General features: G+C 27.1%; 4 protein-coding genes across 5 annotated transcripts; 2 read left to right on the plus strand and 2 right to left on the minus strand.

Moving 5' to 3' along the window:
- Positions 1 to 1,579: 1,579 nt before the first annotated feature.
- On the minus strand, positions 1,580 to 2,987 carry LOC122504766. Of its 2 annotated transcripts, none has more exons than XM_043616004.1 (4): positions 2,639 to 2,987; positions 2,407 to 2,499; positions 1,977 to 2,068; positions 1,580 to 1,892 (listed from the first exon to the last, which is right to left on the minus strand). In XM_043616004.1, the coding sequence occupies exons 1-4, from the start codon at positions 2,706 to 2,708 to the stop codon at positions 1,662 to 1,664; spliced, it is 486 nt and encodes a 161-aa protein (XP_043471939.1). In that variant the 5' UTR covers positions 2,709 to 2,987; the 3' UTR covers positions 1,580 to 1,661. The 2 variants fall into 2 exon arrangements, with proteins under 2 accessions (XP_043471939.1, XP_043471938.1); XM_043616003.1 differs by having other exon boundaries at positions 2,407 to 2,541; positions 2,639 to 2,933.
- Positions 2,988 to 3,400: 413 nt separating this feature from the next.
- Positions 3,401 to 9,027, minus strand: LOC122504767 (A-kinase anchor protein 10, mitochondrial). The gene is made up of 9 exons (XM_043616005.1): positions 8,765 to 9,027; positions 7,027 to 7,783; positions 6,817 to 6,940; positions 6,617 to 6,753; positions 6,362 to 6,512; positions 6,151 to 6,265; positions 5,014 to 5,188; positions 4,757 to 4,883; positions 3,401 to 4,609 (listed from the first exon to the last, which is right to left on the minus strand). Exons 1-9 carry the CDS (start codon positions 8,787 to 8,789, stop codon positions 4,520 to 4,522), a joined length of 1,701 nt encoding a protein of 566 aa, XP_043471940.1. The 5' UTR covers positions 8,790 to 9,027; the 3' UTR covers positions 3,401 to 4,519.
- Positions 9,028 to 9,886: 859 nt separating this feature from the next.
- Positions 9,887 to 13,925, plus strand: LOC122504760. Its single transcript, XM_043615993.1, has 5 exons — positions 9,887 to 10,272; positions 10,410 to 10,683; positions 11,020 to 11,197; positions 11,333 to 11,369; positions 12,400 to 13,925. The coding sequence occupies exons 1-5, from the start codon at positions 10,099 to 10,101 to the stop codon at positions 13,729 to 13,731; spliced, it is 1,995 nt and encodes a 664-aa protein (XP_043471928.1). The 5' UTR covers positions 9,887 to 10,098; the 3' UTR covers positions 13,732 to 13,925.
- Positions 13,926 to 18,335: 4,410 nt separating this feature from the next.
- On the plus strand, positions 18,336 to 22,081 carry LOC122504769. Its single transcript, XM_043616009.1, has 3 exons — positions 18,336 to 18,589; positions 21,190 to 21,650; positions 21,864 to 22,081. Exons 1-3 carry the CDS (start codon positions 18,494 to 18,496, stop codon positions 21,931 to 21,933), a joined length of 627 nt encoding a protein of 208 aa, XP_043471944.1. The 5' UTR covers positions 18,336 to 18,493; the 3' UTR covers positions 21,934 to 22,081.
- The last annotated feature ends 656 nt before the right edge of the window (positions 22,082 to 22,737 follow it).

Genomic DNA, 22,737 nt, shown 5'->3' on the forward strand with positions numbered 1-22,737 from the left:
TTCTTGTTTTTTTTTTAACAAATAAAAATGTAAATTTACTTACCCAAAAAAGAAAAACAAATCCTTTCGGTTTCAGCTATTGCAAAAAAACTTGTCACAAACACTTGTTTATTACACTGTCATGTGCGGAACACTTGAGAGGTTATTTTTATAATAGAAAAAAGGACAAAAGGGAAAGAGTTTAACCGCTTTACTAGTCAACGTGCATTCAGTTAATATTTTTTTTCGAACTTTTTCAATATATAAGGGAAACAATAACACAACAACCGTACCTGGCGCCGTACTACACGCTTCTGCGCTCGTTTTTATTAAAATCTCGAAGAATAGAAACTTTCGATTTCTACCAGCAGAGGGACGTACTTTCGTTTTGGATTACGCGCATTCTGTACTGCGCACACGCGCGAAATATAGGGGAATTTGAATTTGTTAACACTGACGGGACTTTTTTTTTATACTATTTTATTCTTATTCTATACTAAACTATTTTTTATTTACCATGCAATAAAAATTTTATCGTTTTTCATACCTTGAAACATTTTGGCACATTTTGTCCTCTGGAGACTCTGGATCCACTGGAAGTCCTGCATAACCTTGAAATGAATACATTTTTCGAAACAAGTTATCCGCTTACCGATGAATTTAAATACTCACTAGGGATGAATCTGAAAATTAAAAATTAATAATAATATAATTACTTTCACATTCCCATAGCAACGTGAAAACAGAAAACGTTAGCCAATAGCAACTTTCGATTCAATGGAAATCAATCTAATGGAAATTTCTTATTGGCTAATCGTTTTCCATTTCACGGACGAGGAAAATATGTCATTTTTAAAGCGGTCTTTTCAAATAAGTAATAAATTAAATATAAAAACAATTTATAGATCAACGTTAAATATCAGAAAACCTTACTTTTATAAAATTATTTATTTCCTCTTTTTAACGAATAATAAATAAATCTTCTTTTTCGATAAAGTGTTTAGTTTTTTATTAATAAAAATTATCAAAGTGAAAGAATAGCGGAATGTGGGGTCATTCCAAGAAGACTGTTTCTAGTCTTCTTGGGTCATTCCAATGAAAACCGTCTAGAACTGGTTGCTCGATGATTTTAAAAAATGTTGTAAATATATAATATTCTTCAATGCAATTGGATTATATTTTAGTGGTTTATGGCACTAAATATATATTTTACGCATTCTTTAAAATAATTTTTTTAAATTTCTAACTGGTTATACATAGTCTCAAATAACCGATTTTACGAAAACTCAGTATAAATCATTAAAAATAGATTATAATTACTGCTTTTGATTTCAAATATATATAAATTTTTGCTAAATTCATCTAAATAAACGAAAACTATTTGAATATAACTCACGAGAAGAGTTAAATCAGTATTTTTTTTTACTTGCATAGTATATAATAAACATCATTTTCTTTTTCTTATATCTTTTGTGAAGAAAAAGGAATTTTCACGAAACCTTTTAAAATTGATTTATTTTAAAATTATAAATTTATTTAAATTTGGAATTTTTTTGGGACCTCTACTCATTAATTATTTTAATAACTCAGACAAATTATATAAATTTAAGCTGATTTTCATTGAATTTTTATTTTCATGACTGGACTGAAGTTAGTAAAACATACTTTTATGAAAATAATTGTTAATTGTTTATAAAAATTTTGGCATTGCCATTCGTGCTGATAACTTGTGAACCACCATCGTTAATAAAATACTTCCTCAATCCATTCTGGTCCCATAAGATAGTATTTATCGACAAATCGATTTTTTTCGCTTCATCATAGGTAGATTTAACATTATGAATTGCACCCTCCTTTTCATTTCCACTGGAGTAAATTGTATCTTTTATTGTTATAATTCTACCATTGATATTCTGTGGAAAAATTTTTTTTTACATTGAAACTTAGTTTTTAATTTTATTAATTTAATAAATTTTATTAATTTTCATTATACATACCGTAGAAAGAGAAGTTGTATTCGAATTCACATCAGCTGGAGGTGTTCCATTCTCTATTAGTTCCACTATTTTTAAAATTTCATCTTGCCTGTCTGTAAATCAAATATTATATTAAAAATTTGTTTTCCTCTAAAATTAGAATCATCATAATACACATAAAAAGTAATTATAAAAAAAGAAAAGATTGTATTTAATCGTCATGATTAGAAAGAGAATGCAATTGTCTCAAAGATTACTTCAAAATTTAAAAAAATCTTACAGTCTATTGATTGGACACCTTTTTTCAAAAATAGGTTATCATGAACCTTGAATTTGAAAATTTTTATTAATTTTTAAATGTATCACATCAGTTTCGTTTGTTGTCTCGCAGATGAAAAGCATTTTGAAAATACAAATTTGTCAAATTGTTTAAATAAAAAGTTCCCCTTACTTGGAATTCTATGTAGACTCTCATCATTTCCTGCTTCAGCAACAATTTTGTGCGCATTTTCTTGAATTAATCTTCCTTGTTCTGTGGCCTGTGCTACAATATTTTCAATTTGTTTATTGAAATTTGACCAATAATCTAGAAAATAAAACAGAATAATAAATAAATAAATAATAAAATTTTTTTCTATTAAGTTACATTAATTAGAATTTTATTATTAACAAAAAGAACTTACCCGATTTTATGCTCGTAATGAAGAAAGTAAAAATTAAAAGCAATCCAAAATTCTTCAGAACGAATCCCATTTTTTCACACTCTAAACTTATTGTTTCGCTCAATTGCGAATAATTCACAGATTCATACGTTGGATTCTATCTAATATAACAGCCTTCAACCACTCACTTTTGCTCTTACTCATTACTGACACATATACATGAATTTCCAGTTTCATAAGCTTATTACATTATAGTCTTTAATAAATGTTTGTAAAATGATTTGTAATTTTGTAATTTTATAAATTTTTTAAATTTTTTAAATTTTTTAAATTTTACAAATTTTACAAATTTCGAAAATGTAAATTTTATAAATTTTTTCTACTTTAATAAACGAAAGTCCAATGATTATATATACTCTTTATTTGTTAATAAAGAAAACGAAATTTACACATTATATATACAAAAGTATATGGTAAATTATTTTGTACATCTAAAATGACTATTGTTCATCGAATTAATAAATTATTTCTAATATATTTCTATGGATTAAAATTCTGAATTTATTATTTATATGTATTTTTTACTTTTTGTTTATTTTAACTTTACTTTTATTTATTTTTAATTTAGTATTTGTTTACTTTAAATATAGTATTTGTTTATTTTTAATTTATTATTCGTTCATTTTAAATTTATTATTATTCGCTTATTTTTAATTTTATTAATTTTATTAATTTTATTAATTTTATTCTACGGTATTGAGATTTATTCTCGAATAAGACAATTTTTTCATATTTAAAATTCAATACCATTTTTTTTTTTTTAATAATTTCATTATTTTGTTTTTATTACAAACTATACTCTTAAAATATAGCACCGTTCGAAAAATTCTTTAAAAAAATAGTTCCTTTAAACACTTAATCTCGAATAATTTCTTTTTTAACAGAGAACCTTAATTTCTAAAATTTAAGGTGCTAGAAAAGATATTTTTTTTTAATACTCTTGTACAAACTATTTCTCTTATGTTTATATGAATATTCTAAAAATCGATAGATTAAGATTTATATTTTGATCGTCGTTTTTATATGAAATCACAATATATTACAATATTATGTATAGAATACGATTATGTTTATATAGGCCACAATTTTCTCAGATCTCTTTTCTTTATTTATTTAATAACGGAAGTAAAAATATTCTTAAATTGAAAATATAAATTAGAGGGCGAAGAATTTAGTTTTAGAATTTTAGTAAACAAATATTTAAAACATTTACTTATTTAAATTCTTTTTTTTTTGCCTTTCAAACGTGAAAGATTTTTCCTGTCATGTGCTAAGCTCTTCATTATGTTTCTAAATATTATGTCTTTTTATTTTCACAAAAATATTCGAGATTCAATTGAAATGGACATTTTTAAATGTCTCGTAAAACACTTAAAACTACTATTTTTTTCGTTTTCAAAAATTATTGAAAACTTTTTTTTTAAAATCACAATTATTTTCATCAATTACGGAACAATCTCATTTTAGAGGAACTTACAAAGTACGCTTTGTATGCGTTTCAAAATAAAATTCAATGTATAAAAAAAATATTACGTATCATTTGTCAGTATATTTTACTGATTGTGAGAGAAACTTAAATTTTAATTTCTTAAATGAATATAATTATCTTAATGAATAGACTTTTAAAAGTCCATTTTTAAAAAATAGAAAAAACGAACACAAAGAAAATGGTAAAAATTATCACTTAAAAAAATACGTACCCAACGGAGAATTAAAAATTGAATTGCCTTGCTTCAGTTTTTGGCACCATTTCAAAAATAAATTCCAAAAAATAGAATTCGAGGAATTTTAAAAAAGTAAAAAAAAAATAGAAGCAGAATTCTTCTTATAGGATAGATTTTATCAAGACGGAAGATCAGATGTCCCTAGAGTTAACGTTGTAATCTCTCGAATAATCATTTCCGCGATTTTCCACGCTAATTCTTCCTTAGCCTGTTAATTGAGACAAAATTTAATTTTTTTTTTGAAAAAATTTTAAATTAAGTGCCATGGCAAAGGTTTGATAGTCGAAATCTTCACTATTGGCACTTAAGGAGTGAAAAAAAAAAATAAAAACTAATTATTTGTAATTTTTTTTACCTTATCTTGCTCCATGTTTACTAATCTTTTCACAGCACGCGATAAACGAGATTCTCTTTCATTTTTTCGATGAGATTCTATTTCGGTAATAAATCGTCCCATACTATCTACATACCCAACACTTAAACTGCAAAAGAATATTTTTAAATATTTAAAATTATAAAAAATTATAAAACAAAATTTTAAAAGAGAAATTTATTTTAAGAAAAGTGGAAAAATTAAAGAGTTTAAAGAACTGAGTTTGAAAACTAGCTCACCTTCTTTTTTTTCTTCTCCAAAGTGAATCTGGATCGTAGAGCTGTTTTGTATCAATACTCATACTTCCGTTCATAGATTTTTTATTTTTTGATCGTTTTTGTTCTTCTAAACTTTTTTGACTCGAAGTTTGAACTTGAATACTTAAACTACTCGCTTCACTTCCACAATCAGATTCTTGAAGAAAAATTTATTTGTTAATAACATATTTTTTTAAAAATAGAATAGAACAGTTTGGCTTATTTTGAAAAAAGATATTCTTCATTCCGAAAAGATTTAGTAAATATTAATTTTAAAATGATAGACTAATTTTATTTAAGAAAATTACGTGACATTCTTGAATAATTTCAGAAAATTTTAGCGATGGGACAGAAATTAAATTAAAAAATATAAAAAGAAATCATGGAATGTTCTTAAATAATTTCAGAAAATTTTGGTAGCGGGTCAAATGTTTTTAATAAAAAATAACAACTTGACTAAGAATAAAAAGAAAGTAATTACTTTAAAAAATTTTAAAACCCGATTTAAATTTATTTTTAAAGACTAAATCTATGTTTTGCCGTTAATTAAAGTATTTAATAATTGAAAATAAGTTATTTAAATTTCTGTATGAAATGTCAAAAATCTATCATATTTAACAATTGTTTTCTGCAAAGTAATTTAAAAAACAGTATTTTAAAACTTTAATATTATCTAAATCTTTTTTTTGATAATTAGCTTAAAAATAATGGGTCAGAAATTAAATAAAAAAAATATATAAATAAAAAGAAACTATGGGACGTTCTTGAATACTTTAAGAATACTTTGGTAATAGAAATTCTTTTATGAAAGAATTTTTCTTTCGAGTTGCAACAATTGTCACACTCTTTTTTTAAATTCATCGAAATCTTGTTCAGTTTTATTCATTATTTCTTTTTCACCCTTTTTTTTAAATTCATCGAAATCTTGTTCAGTTTTATTCGTTATTTCATTTTCACCCTTTTTTTTTAAATTCATCGAAATCTTGTTCAGTTTTATTCATTATTTCTTTTTCCTCCTTCGTATCACTGTCTTTATTGTGACACAGTGAATTCCCTAACTTCTAAATAAAAAATAATAGCAGTACTATTATTTTTTTTTAAAGAAGTTAATGTCTATACCTGCTCTCTTCAAGATCCTGTGTTGATTTGTACATGAACTACTCTGAAGATTATTAATAAGTTCAGAAAGGTACTTATAGTATAGTTGTGACGATAGAAAGGCAGGTAAATAATTCTGAAACAAAAGAGAGAATTTTATAATTTGCAAATATTATTTATATAATTTTTGCAAATAGTGAAAAAAAAGAGGAGTTAGTAAATAAATTTGAACCTTTTTTAAAAAGTTGTATACAAGTTTACAAGGAAGATCAAAGCAATCAGGTTGTGGTCCTTTTCCATCCTCACGACATATATTTTGTTCGACTTGAAAGCGTACCTTGTCGTTAAATCCCAATGGCATGGTTGCTTGTAAGCTAAAGTATCTTAAAAGCAAAATGAATCTTAGTTTTAAAAAAATAAAATTTGAAAAATACAGTTAAATTTAAATTTAAATTATACAATTGTAAGAAATTTTGTATGTGCTCACTTTTCGTAAATAATCACAGCATCCGTTTGTGCTTCACATGGATCAGCGGAACTTCCCTTTTCCACTAAATTCTGTTTATAATTCACAACCGACATCCAGAAATCAAGAAGATTTCGTTTATTCTCAACTTCCATGAACTGAAACATAAAAAAATTGTATACCAGTTTTTCTAAAAGAAAAAAAGAAATTATTATTCTTACCTCCATAAAATAAAAGAAAGCAGTTTCGTTGTAGAGAATATCAGCTAATTGTACATTTCCACTGGTCAATACATCAATTTGATGCTTACAATGATATTCGCTCTTCAAAAAATCGTTTAAATACCTAAAAAAATATAAAAATAGAATTAGAAATAGAAGTCTATGTGAAGTAAATTGTAAATATAATTTTTAATTTATAGTATTTCTTACTCGTCTTCCAATATTTTATAAACACACTTCTGAGCCAATGATAAACAAGCCAATAAAGGTTCAGCATTCTCACACTCAATCATCTCCTTCATTTCCATTAATAATTCATCCGAAAATAAATTCGAATCTAATAATTCCTTGGCAATGTATTTTTTATATATTTTCTGCGCATCTTGCCGTACAGTTGACGCTGTACAAGAATTATTTTCATCATAATAATTTGATTTATTCTCAGCAATTAACATTGAATTCTTTGGCTCTTTTGCATTTAATTTTTTCACATTATTATAGGAATTTGTTGTATCAAGAATTAAATTATCATTAGTTTCTGAATTAGACGATAGTAGACGACTATTATTAATTTCATTAATTTCATTGGAAATACTGTGTAAATGTTCATTATTAATGTTGCAATTATTCTGCAGTTCATTGTTATCATTAAATGATGACGCTCCACAGAGGCATTCAATTTCGAGCCAAAATTTGATAAGATTCACACTATTCTTTGAATCCATGTATTGAATAAAATAACCTAATGCACTTTTTTCGGCGAGAATTTCCGGTAGTGATTTAGAGAGACTAGAATTAAAGGAACAAATTTCTGTTGTTTCAACATTGTTGATATTGTTTTCCTCTGTCTCCTCAATGCTACCCAACGCGCCTGATTGGTCCAAATTGTGTGAATCATTTTTGTAATTTTCGGGATTTTCGGATTTTATCGACGGCTCCTGCAATAGTCTGGACCTGTATTTTTGTCCTGGGAAAGTAGATATTTATATTAATTTTAAAATGTTAAAATATTACTAAATAAATGGTAAAAATTTTGAAGTCCTAAGTTTTCATATGGTTCTTAAAAAGAAAATCCAAAAAACTTTTAAAACAACGTCCGACACATGGGGTGACCCCCTTAAAAGAGCAAATAAAAAATGTGTTTTATTATTAAAATTACTGGAAAGTAATGAGTATATTTTAATTAGACTTGGTAAGTTGATATTTTCTTATCTTCCATCGTAAATTATTTTTTACGAAGTGATAAATTTGATTACTTTCGGTACTTTCAAATATCTTTATCAAATTTTGAGGTTATGTCAACTCAAATGATAAATTTCTAATAAAAACCTATACAATGTAATTAATATTAACAAATTAATAAAGTTAGTAAATAAATTTTGCTTATATTAATTATATACTTTGTATAAACAAATATTGAAAATTATTATTAAACATTTATTAATCATTAATATAATTTTGTAAATTTACACAATTTACAGCAAGTTTACAGGAAACTTACTTTGTAAATTTATGTCAAACTTACACTGTAAACTTCTGAATGGCAAATAAATTACTCACCTTAAATTGTACTCATTTTAAGGTGAGTAATGTAATCACACCCCAGTCTACAGTGCAAACTTTGGAATCTTACATTTTAAGCAATTTAAGCATAAAACAAGCTTACAGCAATATATTGTATTATGTGGGTAAAACGTTGCCCTTTCATGCAAGGAAGAGTAAATGTCGGTTTAGTCCTATTTATACAGTTAAAAAGTAAATGATGTAAATGTCATACATCTATACATACATACATATATACATATACATATATAAAACGCGTGTTTTGAAAAAGAATGTTGACGTCGTTATAAAGAGGTTATGTTCGATATTTAGACTGAATGCATAAATTTGTTAATGAGAAAAGCAATAAATATTATTTCAATGCAATTAAATAAATGATAATTACCAGGTTTTTTAAAAAACTGTAACATTTTGTACAAGAGTACGAATCATGATAAATTTTTGTTTAATGTCGAAGAACAAGAAAAAGTTAATGGAATAAAACTCGTATTTTTAATGATACGTTAACTACATTAAAATAAACTGTCAATATTTGTTTCGAGAATACGTTGTGAATTAGTTTTTTAAAAATATTTAGCTTTTTCCGCACGAAAAAAAAACTTGCGATTATACCACCACACACACCACCGAACTGTCATATATATACATTTTTACGGAATGTGAATGCAACTTCAGAGCGTTGGCGAACGAGGAATCGATTATTACCAATAGACTCGATATTTGAATTTGAATTTTAAAACGATTTTTGTTGTTTTGTTTATTAAATAATAATAATAATAATAATAATTATTATTATAGTTTATTAAATTTTAATCTTTCTTTTTTTATTTTTAAAAGTCAGATCCGGTTTTTTAAAAATAAAAATTAAAGGGTTCAATGCAGCTGGAATTTTTTGATAAAAAAAATAGATTGAATTCGCTTGATAATTGTAATTTAGGAGTTTCAGGTCTTAATGTAGGGTCAGTCTTTAAAAATACAAAATGACGGATCCAAAATGGCGGATTTTTACTGAAAATCGATTAAATTCGCTTGAAACTTGTAACTCGGGGGTTTTTCTAATCGCTGATTACGAATACAAGGTCAGTTTTTAAAAATACAAAATGGCGGATCCAAAATGGCGGATTATTTTTTGAAAATCGATCAAATTCGCTTAAAACTTGTAACTCGGGGGTTTTTCTAGTCGCTGATTACGAATATAATGTCAGTTTGTAAAAATAAATTGAATTTCGATGAATAAAATTGAATTTTGATACTTTTTTTTTACAGAAATAATCATAATTTGAATAAGTTAAATTTTTTTTTTTAAAAAAAAGTATTAACCGTTATTGTTCGATGATTTGAATGTAAAATTTATTTATTAATTTTTTTTTCATTTCGTCCTTGAAATTACATATATTACAATGCCAAGGGCAAGTATTTCTCGGGTTGTGGAGCATTGACCGCGGAAACTTAATGTTTAATCTCAAGATTCTTGGCATGAAGCCCAGGATGAAATACCGGTTTCATGAGAAATATTCATTCACCTTTGGAGTTTAGACTCAGACGAAAGGTATCAGTTGTAGTTTAAACAAATCGATGGTTTAAAAATTTTTGTGAACATCATCTCGTTATAAAAAAAATTTGTGCGTCTAAATCTACTGAAGAAGAAACAAAGTTATTTATTCTTAAAAAATTATTAAATTATAGTTAAGAATTGTTCAAGTTCGTCATAGACATATTATGTCTTCATTAATCTATAGTTTTATTATTATTGCTTCTCAATGTTGGCTGACAATTTTTGCCAGTCCTGCGAGATACGATCAACGTCAAACCGGCGACGTTAATGTACAAATTGATGTCAAAAATGTTGAGGTGATCGCTTTGGTGAAATCCGATTTATTGGATGATTACATGGTAATTTTTAAATAATTCATCATTATTGGTCATTTCTAATTTATTTGTTAATAATTTATTTAGTTCATAATTAATTATTTATTTCTTAGTCATCAATTGCATATGTAATTACTAATATCTACTTATTTTTTTTACAGAATTATGATTACGTTTATGATTATGCAGATTTTACTTTGAAACCAGTAACAAAGCCGACGACAAAATTACCGCCAGTGAGTTCAAATAATAATTCGGAATCGACGACGATTGTTTCGTCGACAAAACCGATGCAAGCGGAAAATTTGAATATTTCTTTAGAATCATCGACTACTTCTATTCCTCTATTGTCTTTGGCTATTGAAGACAAAAAAAGCACTACTGCAATTTTAACTACAAGTTTAGAAACAACAACTAAGGGAAGCGATATTGCAGGTAAACATTTTCTTTTATCAAAAAATTTTAAAATAAATTTTTTGTAGTACAATTTTATCTGATATACTGTCCCTCTGGGCAAAAAACCTTGTTCTTAAGAAAAGAAACTCGAAAAACATTTTTGGAATGTTTCATATCCGCCAAATAATGTTCCAAAACATTTTAAAAACATCCATGTTCTTAAAATGTTTTGGAACATTATTTGGTGGACATGAAACGTTCCAAAAACGTTTTATGAACATTTCTAGAACATGGTTTTTTGCCCAGAGGGGAATAAAAGAAATTACTTATGTTTATGCAGATTTTTGTTAATTTACCATTTTTTTTTTTAAATAGAAAGTACTTCAGTGCCAGTATCAAATAATGATCCCACAAATCTTACTGAAAAAAATATAAGTACAACTCAGGGAACCCTTGAAAATTCGGTAGGAAATAAACGAGAAAGAATTACAAAGAGATGTAAGGGTTTAGATAAAACTGGTCGCTGTCTCAGAAGGAGATTATCACTTTTACCGTAAGTGGGAAAAAAAAATATTCCCTAAAATTTGTATTTTCAAAAAAGCAGACTATCGAAATTCAATGCTAAAATTATGCTTAATAAAATGATAAATAAAATATTATAAATTTCATTATATACTTTCATTTACAGACTGGCAATGAGAGTAGCACCAGAATTGATACGAAGTGTAAGAAAACAAATATCTGTTTAAATTGTGCTCTCTGTGAAAGAATGTTTATTATTACAAAATAGAAAAAAAAACGAAACAAAATAAAAAATGTCTAAACAGATATTTTGAAGAAACGAAAGGTATAACAATTTAGAAAGTAAAATTAAGAATTTTTGTCATAAATACTTAAAGTATCGAAATAAATTTAATTTTTAAGTGAAATTGTCTTTTAAACAAGAGTTATTTACACCTTACTTACTGACTAATATACTAACTGACTTGCTAACAAACTTACTAACCAACTAGCTAACTAACTTACAAACTTAATTATTAATTAACTTACCAACTTACTTAACTTAGTTATTACCTAACTTATTAGCTTACCAACTAACTTACTAAACAACTTTCTATAGAACTTACAAACTTAGTTACTAACTAACTTACTTAACTTAGTTACTAACTAACTTACTTAACTTAGTTACTTACTAACTAGTAGTTAGTTAGTAATATATTAGCTTAGCGAACGATTTCAAAAATACATGGCTTAGCGAACAATTTCTAAAATATATGGACGAATTTAGTAAGGTAGTTAAGAAGTTAGTTAGTAATTAAGTTTGTCAGTTAGTTAAAAGTTAGTTAGTTATTAAGTTTATTAGTAAGTTCGTTAGTAACTAAGTTAGTTAATTCGTAACTAAGTTAACTAGTCAGTTTGTTAGTTAGCTAGAAAGTTAGTTAGTAAGTTAGTCAGTAAGTTATTTAGTAAGGTTAGTTAGTTGTTAGTAATCGTTGACTTGGTGTTTGATTTATAATAAAATTTCATTGATAGTAAAAAATAACACCATAATAAATTATTTTAATCCTTTTTGCTGTTAATTTAATCCTGGAGGGTTTAAACTGTTGCAGATTACTTTTATAGTATAGTATAGTTCTTAAATTCTTTTTTCATCATTTTTCTCCTTTTTTCTGTTCTACCAGCGTAGCGAAATTTTTTCCCTCTCATCGAATACACTCTCGTATGCTTCCTTTATACCCTCTCCCTTGCTAATATATATCTGAGCATCTCCTTCGTGCAGTTGAGATCATCAGTCGTCGTGAGAACTTGAAAGAGTTTATAGCTGAAGAAAACGTGATTGCATATACATATACTAGAATTGTTTTCTTTCTTTTTTTTTTGTCTTCTCCTGCAAAAAAAATGCTCAAACAACTTTTAATATTTTCACTTCTTGCAATATTAACGCATTGTAAATCAGTGTACGATCAACGACAGGATGGACGTTTAAATGTTCACGCACAATTGGAGAATATAATGATTGTAATTGCCACTCCCGGCGATAAGGGTCCAACCAGTTTATTTAACGACATCGCCTCACAAATTCTCGAATTAAGGGGTCTCACGTCAAGAAATAAACAGGTATCCATTGCTGACGAAGAAATTTTAGAAGAGGGAAAGGATCCACTCAATGTGAAAATTTTACGAATCGAAACTAATCCGGACAATTTGGAAAAATCATCAGAATCATCAGTTTTGTCATCATCGGAATCATTATCAGGAGCAGCAGTTGCTTTAGAATCATCAGCATCATCAGCATCATCAGAATCATCAGAAATTCAAAGAAATACAAAAGAACTACCAAAAAATCAGGAAATAAAATTTCACTTCGAAGATTTGAGTAATGCGGAGAAGAAAATCACCAACAATCATCAAATTCTCGATAAATTGGGAATAGCAAGTAAAATAAATTCCCAAACAGAAAAATTAATCAAAAACGAAAAAATCTCAACAGACAATAAGGATTCAGTAAAAAATGAGAAAGCACCGGAGAAATTTATTTCATTTGGCACAATAAGTTCAATTGACGATAAAGTGATTTATGCCGAGAAGAAATATTCATCAGAAATTAATAATGATTCACAACAAGAGAAGAATGAAAAAATTCTTCAACAAAATGAAGAATTTTCCAAACAAAAACCAGATTTTAAAATTAAAAATCAAAAATCAAGTGATTCGCAATTTCAACAAAATAATTCACAATTAGATGAAAAGGAAAAAAGTGAAAAGAACAAGAATGATAAACCAATTGTCGAGACAATAATAAGGAAAATTCGTCAAATAAGAAGAGGATTGGAGAATTCATTAAAGGAAGAGAATCATCAACATCATCATCATCATCAAAAAAGTCGTATGTCATTGAAAAAGGAATTGCCAAGATTTGAGAATGGAAAGAACGATGAAGAGGCTGGTGATAAAAATGAAGTTCGTCATATTGCCGATCAAAAATCACAATTTTTAAAACCAATTGGTGAAATGATTGAAAATTGTGGACCTGGTAGAGTTCGTAATCGTTATGGAATTTGTCAATTTGACGAATCATTGAATTGATCAAAATTTTTTTGCTCTTCGATATTTTTTTCTCTAATTCTTTACTTGTTTAATCAATATTTTACAGTTTATAAATAATTATTCTGATATTATTTTATAAAACGAAATCATGTTATTCAAATAGTAGTTTGTAGTTTTGTGATTTTCTTGTTATTGAGAGATAACAATAATTAATCGAATTTGAATAATAATTAATAGTGATTAATAATTATTTATTGGTAATTTGACTAAAAATTATTATTAATTGATATTAATACTTATTAATCGATATTGCATAATTATTGAATTATTCAGTTAATAATTAGTAAACGGAATTAATTAATTTTGTTATCAATTAAATAGTTTAATAACAAAATTATTCAATTTTTTTGTAAATTAAACAATTTTGTTTACTAATTAATAATTAAGTAATCTATAATAATCGCTAATTGATATTAATTATTATAAAATTTTACTATTTTATTTGTATTTAATTACTTAAATAATTAATGCTCAATCCTTAGATTAATTCATTACATCCAGTAGAAAATTTTCTTTGCATCAAATAAAGGTAATTATATACAAATTAAATTTATTTGAACTAAATGAAACTTATTTGAAAGAAATGAAATTTATTTGGTTTCAAATACATTTTTTTATCTGGAATTTAATAATATTTATTAAACAGATTCAATTTCTTTGACAACAAAGAAACTTTGTTTAAAAAAAAAGTAATATTTATTTGATTGGAATAAATTTTTATTGAATCAACTAAACTTTATTTAAACCAAAACAAATTAATTTCAATTAAATAAAATTAGTTTCGAACAAATATGTTTAACAGAAACTAAAATAAATTTAATTCAATTAAATCCAATTTTTTTGGATCAAATAAATTTTATTGGAAGAATTTTTTTTTTGTTCCAATAAATTTTATTTAGTTCAAATGCAGTTTCTTTGCTTCAAATGAAGTTATTTGGTTCAAATAAAGTTTGTCTGGTCCAAATGAAGTTTATTTGGTTCAAATAAAGTTTGTTTGGTTTGAATAAATTTTATTTGGTTCAAATAAAGTTTTTTTGATTGTAATAAAGTTTCTTTGGTTCAAATGAAGTTTTTGGTTCAAATAAATTTTTTTTAGTTCAAATGAAGTTTGTTTGATTGAAATAAAGTTTCTTTGGTTCAAATGAAGTTTCTTTGCTTCAAATGAAGTTTTTTGGTTCAAATGAAGTTTTTTTGGTTCAAATAAAGTTTGTTTGATTCAAATTAATGAAGTTTGTTTGATTGAAATAAAGTTTCTTTGGTTCAAATGAAGTTTCTTTGCTTCAAATGAAGTTTTTTGGTTCAAATGAAGTTTTTTTGGTTCAAATGAAGTTTCTTTGGTTCAAATAAAGTTTGTTTGATTCAAATTAATGAAGTTTGTTTGATTGAAATAAAGTTTCTTTGGTTCAAATGAAGTTTCTTTGCTTCAAATGAAGTTTTTTGGTTCAAATGAAGTTTCTTTGGTTCAAATAAAGTTTGTTTGATTCAAATTAATGAAGTTTGTTTGATTGAAATAAAGTTTCTTTGGTTCAAATGAAGTTTCTTTGCTTCAAATGAAGTTTTTTGGTTCAAATGAAGTTTTTTTGGTTCAAATTAAGTTTTTTTGGTTCAAATAAAGTTTGTTTGATTCAAATTAATGAAGTTTGTTTGATTGAAATAAAGTTTCTTTGGTTCAAATGAAGTTTCTTTGCTTCAAATGAAGTTTTTTGGTTCAAATGAAGTTTTTTTGGTTCAAATGAAGTTTCTTTGGTTCAAATAAAGTTTGTTTGATTCAAATTAATGAAGTTTGTTTGATTGAAATAAAGTTTCTTTGGTTCAAATGAAGTTTCTTTGCTTCAAATGAAGTTTTTTGGTTCAAATGAAGTTTTTTTGGTTCAAATAAAGTTTGTTTGATTCAAATTATTGAAGTTTGTTTGATTGAAATAAAGTTTCTTTGGTTCAAATGAAGTTTCTTTGCTTCAAATGAAGTTTTTTGGTTCAAATGAAGTTTTTTTGGTTCAAATGAAGTTTCTTTGGTTCAAATAAAGTTTGTTTGATTCAAATTAATGAAGTTTGTTTGATTGAAATAAAGTTTCTTTGGTTCAAATGAAGTTTCTTTGCTTCAAATGAAGTTTTTTGGTTCAAATGAAGTTTTTTGGTTCAAATGAAGTTTCTTTGGTTCAAATAAAGTTTGTTTGATTCAAATTAATGAAGTTTGTTTGATTGAAATAAAGTTTCTTTGGTTGAAATGAAGTTTCTTCGCTTCAAATGAAGTTTTTTGGTTCAAATAAATTTTATTTGGTTCAAATGAAGTTTGTTTGGTAAAAAGAAATTCTTGTTTACTCGAATAAACTTCAATTGAACCAAAAAAAATTTTATTTGAACCGAAAAACAATTTCTTCTTGAACCAAATAAAATTTGATAATTCGTCTCTCAGTTTCTTTGGATGTAAACTTTTTTTTCTTATTCTAGAATAATTTTTTAATTTCCAAGTATTATTTTCAATATTTTTGCTTATTAAAAAAAAAGAAATATTCAAAATTCAAGAATATGTTAACTTATATTCTTAAAATTTGAATATAAAATTTTTTCTGTCTCTCTATTTGATGGAATTAAAGAATAATAGACTGAATGAAGTAATTGAAGAAGCTTTGTGATAGTAAAAATACTTCTAAGTGGAAAAAATAATCATTAAAAATTAGAGCATCGACTATATAATAAAGAAAATTGTGAATAAAATGACAGTAAATTTTATTTTAGAAGTGAATTAAAAATTGTGCGTGATGAGAGTATTGTGAGAATGTGTTTTTTAATTTTATTCAAATTTTATTTCATTATTATTATTAATTATTAATATTCTTACTAATAATAAATAATAATAACATTATTATTATTATTATTAATATTATTACTAATAATTAATAATAATAATTATTGATATTGTTATTATTATTATTATTATTATTATTACTTTTATCATCTCTTAATTTTTATATTAAATGGTGTGTTTCTTTGTATCCTACTCGAAAAGAAAAAAAATAAAAGAATCATTTTCTGAAACTAAGACTTTCTTCTTTAAATCCTATTTAAATACCTAATTATTAAACAATTTCTATTCTTGTCCTCATTATTTTTTTTTTTTGACAATTGTCTGTAAAATATTTTACAAATCTTTAAATTTTAATTATTTCCTGAATTTTTATCATATTTTTTCTCCTTTATTTTTATATATTTTTATTTATTATTAAAAATTGTATTTTATACCAAAAATTTTTATTTTTTATCAAAATTTGTCTTATGATTATTTTTATGCAAAAAAAACTAAATGAAAAACGAAAAAATTTAATTATTTTCTAAAAAAAAAAAAAGAAATTTCCTGTTTTTCGTATTTTTCTCCTTCACTTATCGCTAATCGCGATGAGAATAATTGGAAAATTCGACGTCTGACAAGGGCAATGTTGCGAGCATTATAAGAGTCGAAGGAGAGGCCACTTTAGGTCGTTGCACCTGCGATCTTCAACATCCTCTACAACAAACTACATACTGATTCTTTTTGTAATGCTTTTTTCTATTTTAAACGTTTTACACTATAAAGAAACTTGAATTAGCTGGATGAAAAAAAATCATAATTTGAAAATTTTTATGGGAGTAAATACTAGAATTTTTTTTTTAAAACTAAATAACATATTAGAAATTAATAAAAATATTAATAATTAATAAAAAAAAATAATAATTTATTCACTGTTAACTTAAAAGTATCAAATTTGAAAAAATTGATACCAAATAGTGAATCAAATCATAATTTAATTTTTTGTATATATCATTTTTGATCCAATTTGATACTTTTAAGAAAACTATGTGTTTAGAAACATTTTTTTTTTAAATTCTTCCAAAAATTTTTTTTTTTCTTCAGAAAAATTACTAAAAATACATGTAAATTTTTACCATACGCCTTTGTATTTAAAGAATATTATGCCCTTAGATAAAATTCTGACATCTAGACAGTTTATTATTAAACTGATGCGATAATTTAATGAAACATGAAAAACCTTTTTGAAATTCATTTCACGATGGTGCAAAAGAAAAAAAAACCAAAAGATAATATACATGAAATAGCTAATGACCAGTGTCAGCATATACATTTAAAAATAAAAAGAAAAAAAAATCCTATATTTTAATGACTAATCTTCTTCTTCAAAAACTGGTTTATAAACTGAATCTCCAAACAGGAAAGAAAATTCCTTTTTTTCTAAATCTCAAGAACCATAATTTTTAATTCTATACTTATATTCCTTTCAAACACCACAAAGAACATTTTCAGCAAAAAAAAAAAATTATTTTTATACTAAAGGATCAGTTTGAAGTTTATGTTTGTGAAAAAAGAAACTAAAGAGAAATATGAAATAAGGAAGTGATATTATTTATAAAAAATAAAAAATTCAAGTGAATTACCGTTTGTTATAAGTCTTGCTGGCAGGAGAGGAGAAAATGAGCTTTTTTTAAAAAAAAATTCTTGGCAAGTTGTATAATACAGGAGGCATGAAGAAACTCCCGAGGGTCCTTGAACTTGGAAGATATTCCTGACAAGTGGGGACCTCGGTTGAACGAATAGACGAACAAGTTGCTCACTGTTCAATCGTCCTTCATCATTGCAGGACGTCTTTGATATTTAAAGAGGACTTGAATTATTAATTTGGAAATTAATATTAGTTTTTAATAGATAGATATATTTATACTTACTGTTATTTTCATCAATCGTCTAAATATGAAGATAATCAGCGTTCTAGTATTACTTTTTGCGATTGTCTTTAGCCAAGGTCATCCTTTACTGAAATCCGAAGCAACCGAAGATAAGTTACCAGTAAGTTTTTTTTTTTAAATAATTATAAAATTTTTTTAATAAGGAATACAATTTTTTTTAAGTTGGAAGAAATTTTTTTATTTTATCATGGATTTTGGTTTTGTGTTCTTCTTTTTCTAATTCCTCTAGTAGTAATTAATTTTTTGCTATTAATTATTATTTGGTTTATTTTTCCTCCTCTTTTTCTAATTCAGTTTTCAACTCTATACTTCTTACCTTTTCTAACATTAATTTGCATCGCAAGCTTCTTTTAAATTTTCTTCTATTCCTAAAATTAGGAGTAGAATTAGTAGGAATTCTCATCTTCTTCTCTTACTACTATTCCTATTCCTACTATAACTACCAATTTTCTTCTACTTCTAAAATTAGGAGTAGAATTAGTAGGAATTCTCATCTTCTTCTCTTACTACTATTCCTATTCCTACTATACCTACAATACCTTCTGCATTTTTTGTAATTCTTCTCCGACTCCTACTTTTCTACTTCCCTCTATATTAATTATCATCTGCATCATCTTTTTTTACTCCTTTTCTACTTGTACTAATCCTACTCTCCTATTTCTTTTGCAAAAATTATTGTTTGACTCTTCTTCTAATTATTCTCCTACTCCTACTATTCTTACTCTTTTCAGACATTTATAATAAATATATTTTGTATCTTCCTTCTCCTCCTCATCTTGTTCCTCTAACTATTCTCCTATTTTATTCTCTCTTACTTCTCTTTATATTTATTATAAACTGTATTTCTTTCTCCTCCTACTCCTACTGTTACTAATCCTATTATTTCCTTTATAATTCCTTCTTCCTTTCCTACTCCTAGTCCTACTGTTACTAATCCTCTTCCTTCCCTTATAATTCCCTCTTCCTACTCCTACTCCTACTCCTACTCCTACTGTTACTCTTCCTTCTCTTTTAATTTCCTCTTCCTTCCCTACTTCTACTGTTACTAATCCTCTTCCTTCCCTCAAAATTCCCTCTTCCTACTGTTACTAATCCGCTTCCTATCCCTTTTTGACTACTCCTCTTCCTTCTCTTATAAATGCCTCTTCCTTCCCTACTCCTACTGTTACTAATCCTCTTCCTTCCCTCATAATTCCCTCTTCCTACTGTTACTAATCCTCTTCCTTCCCTTATAATTCCCTCTTCCTACTCCTACTGTTACTCTTCCTTCTCTTTTAATTTCCTCTTCCTTCCCTACTTCTACTGTTACTAATCCTCTTCCTTCCCTCATAATTCCCTCTTCCTACTGTTACTAATCCTCTTCCTATCCCTTTTTGACTACTCCTCTTCCTTCTCTTATAAATGCCTCTTCCTTCCCTACTCCTACTGTTACTAATCCTCTTCCTTCCCTTATAATTCCCTCTTCCTACTCCTACTGTTACTCTTCCTTCTCTTTTAATTTCCTCTTCCTTCCCTACTTCTACTGTTACTAATCCTCTTCCTTCCCTTATAATTCCCTCTTCCTACTCCTACTCCTACTCCTACTGTTACTGTTACTCTTCCATCTCTTTTAATTTCCTCTTCCTTCCCTACTTCTACTGTTACTAATCCTCCTTCTTCCCTTATAATTCCCTCTTCCTACTCCTACTCCTACTGTTACTCTTCCTTCTCTTATAAATGCCTCTTCCTTCCCTACTCCTACCTTTACTAATCCTCTTCCTTCCCTTATAATTCACTCTTCCTTCCCTACTCCTACTGTTACTAATCCTATTCTTCCCCTACTCCTACTCCTGCTGTTACTAATGTTCTTCCTTCCCTTATAATTCTCTCTTCCTTTCCTACTCCTACTGTTAATAATCATTTTCCTTCCCTTATAATTCCCTCTTCTTTCCCTACTCTTACTGATACTAATCCTCATCCTACTCCTACTTCTTCTCTTATAATTTTCTCTTCCTTCCCTACTCCTACTGTTATTAATCCTATTCTTTCCCTACTTCTACTCCTGCTGTTACTAATAATCTTCCCTTATAATTCCCTCTTCTTTCCCTACTCCTACTGTTATTAATCCTATTCTTTCCCTACTTTTACTCCGTCTGTTACTAATCCTCTTCCTTCTCTTATAATTCCCTCTTCCTTCCCCTTTTTGACTACTTCTCTTCCTTCCCTACTCCTACTGTTATTAATCCTATTCTTTCCCTACTTTTACTCCTGCTGTTACTAATAATCTTCCTTCTCTTATAATTTTCTCTTCCTTCCCTACTCCTACTAATCCTCTTTCTTCACTAATATAATAATTATTGCTTATTATTTTCCTCATTCTCTTTTGTCTTTAATTCCCCTTCTACTCCTACCTCTTGTGTTTTTTTGTTATTAATTATCAACTGTATCTTCCTCATCTTTCTTTCCTACTCCTACTAATCCCCTCCCTTCTCTTAGAACAATCCTAACTTCCTTCTCTTCTGGCATCAATTCCCCTCCTGCTCCTACTCATTTTTCTTCTATTAATTCTCTACTGTGTCTTCTTACCCTCCTACTCCTACTAATTCTTATTAATTATCAAATGCTTTTTATTCTTTTCTCTCCTATTCCTACTAATTCTACTATTTGCCAATTGTTATAAAGATTTTGTACTAATTCTTCTCATTTGCATTTATCTTTTAGGAACCAGAGAAAATTCCCACTGCTGAAAAGGAAAAACCAGATTTAAATGCTAAACCAGAACCAATAGAAGAATCTAGCGCTCCCCTAAAGCCAGAAAGTCCAAATTTGGATCTAAAGCCACAAACGGAGAACGAAGCACCACCAGTTCCTGTAATTCCTGATAATGTTACTCCAGAATTGCCAAGTAATATAAATTTAGAGCGAAAATACAATGAATACGATCAGAGGCAAAATGGATCAGAAAATTATCGAATTCAAGTTGATGGTTTGGTATTTGTCCTGGCTCCAGCGGATGCTCTTCTCTTAGCTGGTGGCGCAGCAGAGGGTTCAGATTTATTGGGTGCTCAACCAAATATAACAGCTCTTCTCAATGCAACTGGTTTAAAATCAAATAAAGAACATTCTGAACCGTCACAACTCTCCCCACTTTATTATTCAGCACCAAAAAAACAATCCGAAGGGTAAGTGTTCATTTACAGGATCTACAATCGAATTTTTGTTGTATTCTTTTTTTTTTTTGACAACTGTAATCAATTTTTTTTTACCTCTATAATCTATTTTCTCGCAAGTGCTACACCTGGAATTTTTTTTCGATTGCTATTTTTTATCAACTAGAACAATTAATCCATCTTTTCAACTACCACGTTTTGATGATTTTTCGTTTTTACTTTCAGACCAGTGTCGATAAAATTAATTAATCTGATTGCACCGCTTTTGGAACAGAGAAGGAATTTAGGAAGGTAGTAATTTTCCCGGAAGAACTGGCGAAAAAAAACTATTGTTGTGATTGAGTCTACGTTCATTGAAATCATAATTGTAATATGTCTAACTATCATTCTCATGTACTCGTGATATTCATTTAATTCAATAAATATACCAAGTCCGAAAGAAATTTTTCCTTTTGATCCAGAAATATCCACTTGGTGCAATAAACGTTGTTACAATAATCACTCATCGAATTGTTACCTGGTCACATTATCCTGGTTCCATAGTGTCATCTCAGATTGAGATAATTAATTAAGATGATTATAATAATTACCTAGAATGTCAGCATACGTTAATCCTTAGCCGACTTGGGTTCGAATCTCTTCTGGACTGTCACCCTCTCTCCTCCGTTTCTGAGCATCTCTAATAACTTTTTAGTTTGCGCTAATAATGATTTGCTTCGATGATTTTGAGTCCATCCTTTACAGTCCTGTTGACGTTCTTTTGATTGTCTTTCCGCTACTGACAATCATCATACTAAGAAGGCTTGACGCGCTTCCTCTCCTTCTGCTCCCCTTCCACAATAATTAGTGAATTTATTTCGTTAATAATAAATTAATATTTCTATAATTAACAAAAGAAATTATTCCAAGAATTTTTGCAACACCTTAATTGAATAACTTTAACGTAATTTAAAATAATCACGTTATAATTATTCAATTTAGAATATTGAAAGAGAAAAGTTGCGGTAACATCACTCTTGAGTTGTTCCTCGCTACACTGCCAGTTCCCTGCCGTGCGCTTGGTTTATATACTCACAGAGAGGGGCGGAGCGTCCCTTCT

Source organism: Leptopilina heterotoma, unplaced genomic scaffold (genome assembly GCF_015476425.1).
Source record: "Leptopilina heterotoma isolate Lh14 unplaced genomic scaffold, ASM1547642v1 Lhet_314, whole genome shotgun sequence".
Taxonomy (NCBI): domain Eukaryota; kingdom Metazoa; phylum Arthropoda; class Insecta; order Hymenoptera; family Figitidae; genus Leptopilina; species Leptopilina heterotoma.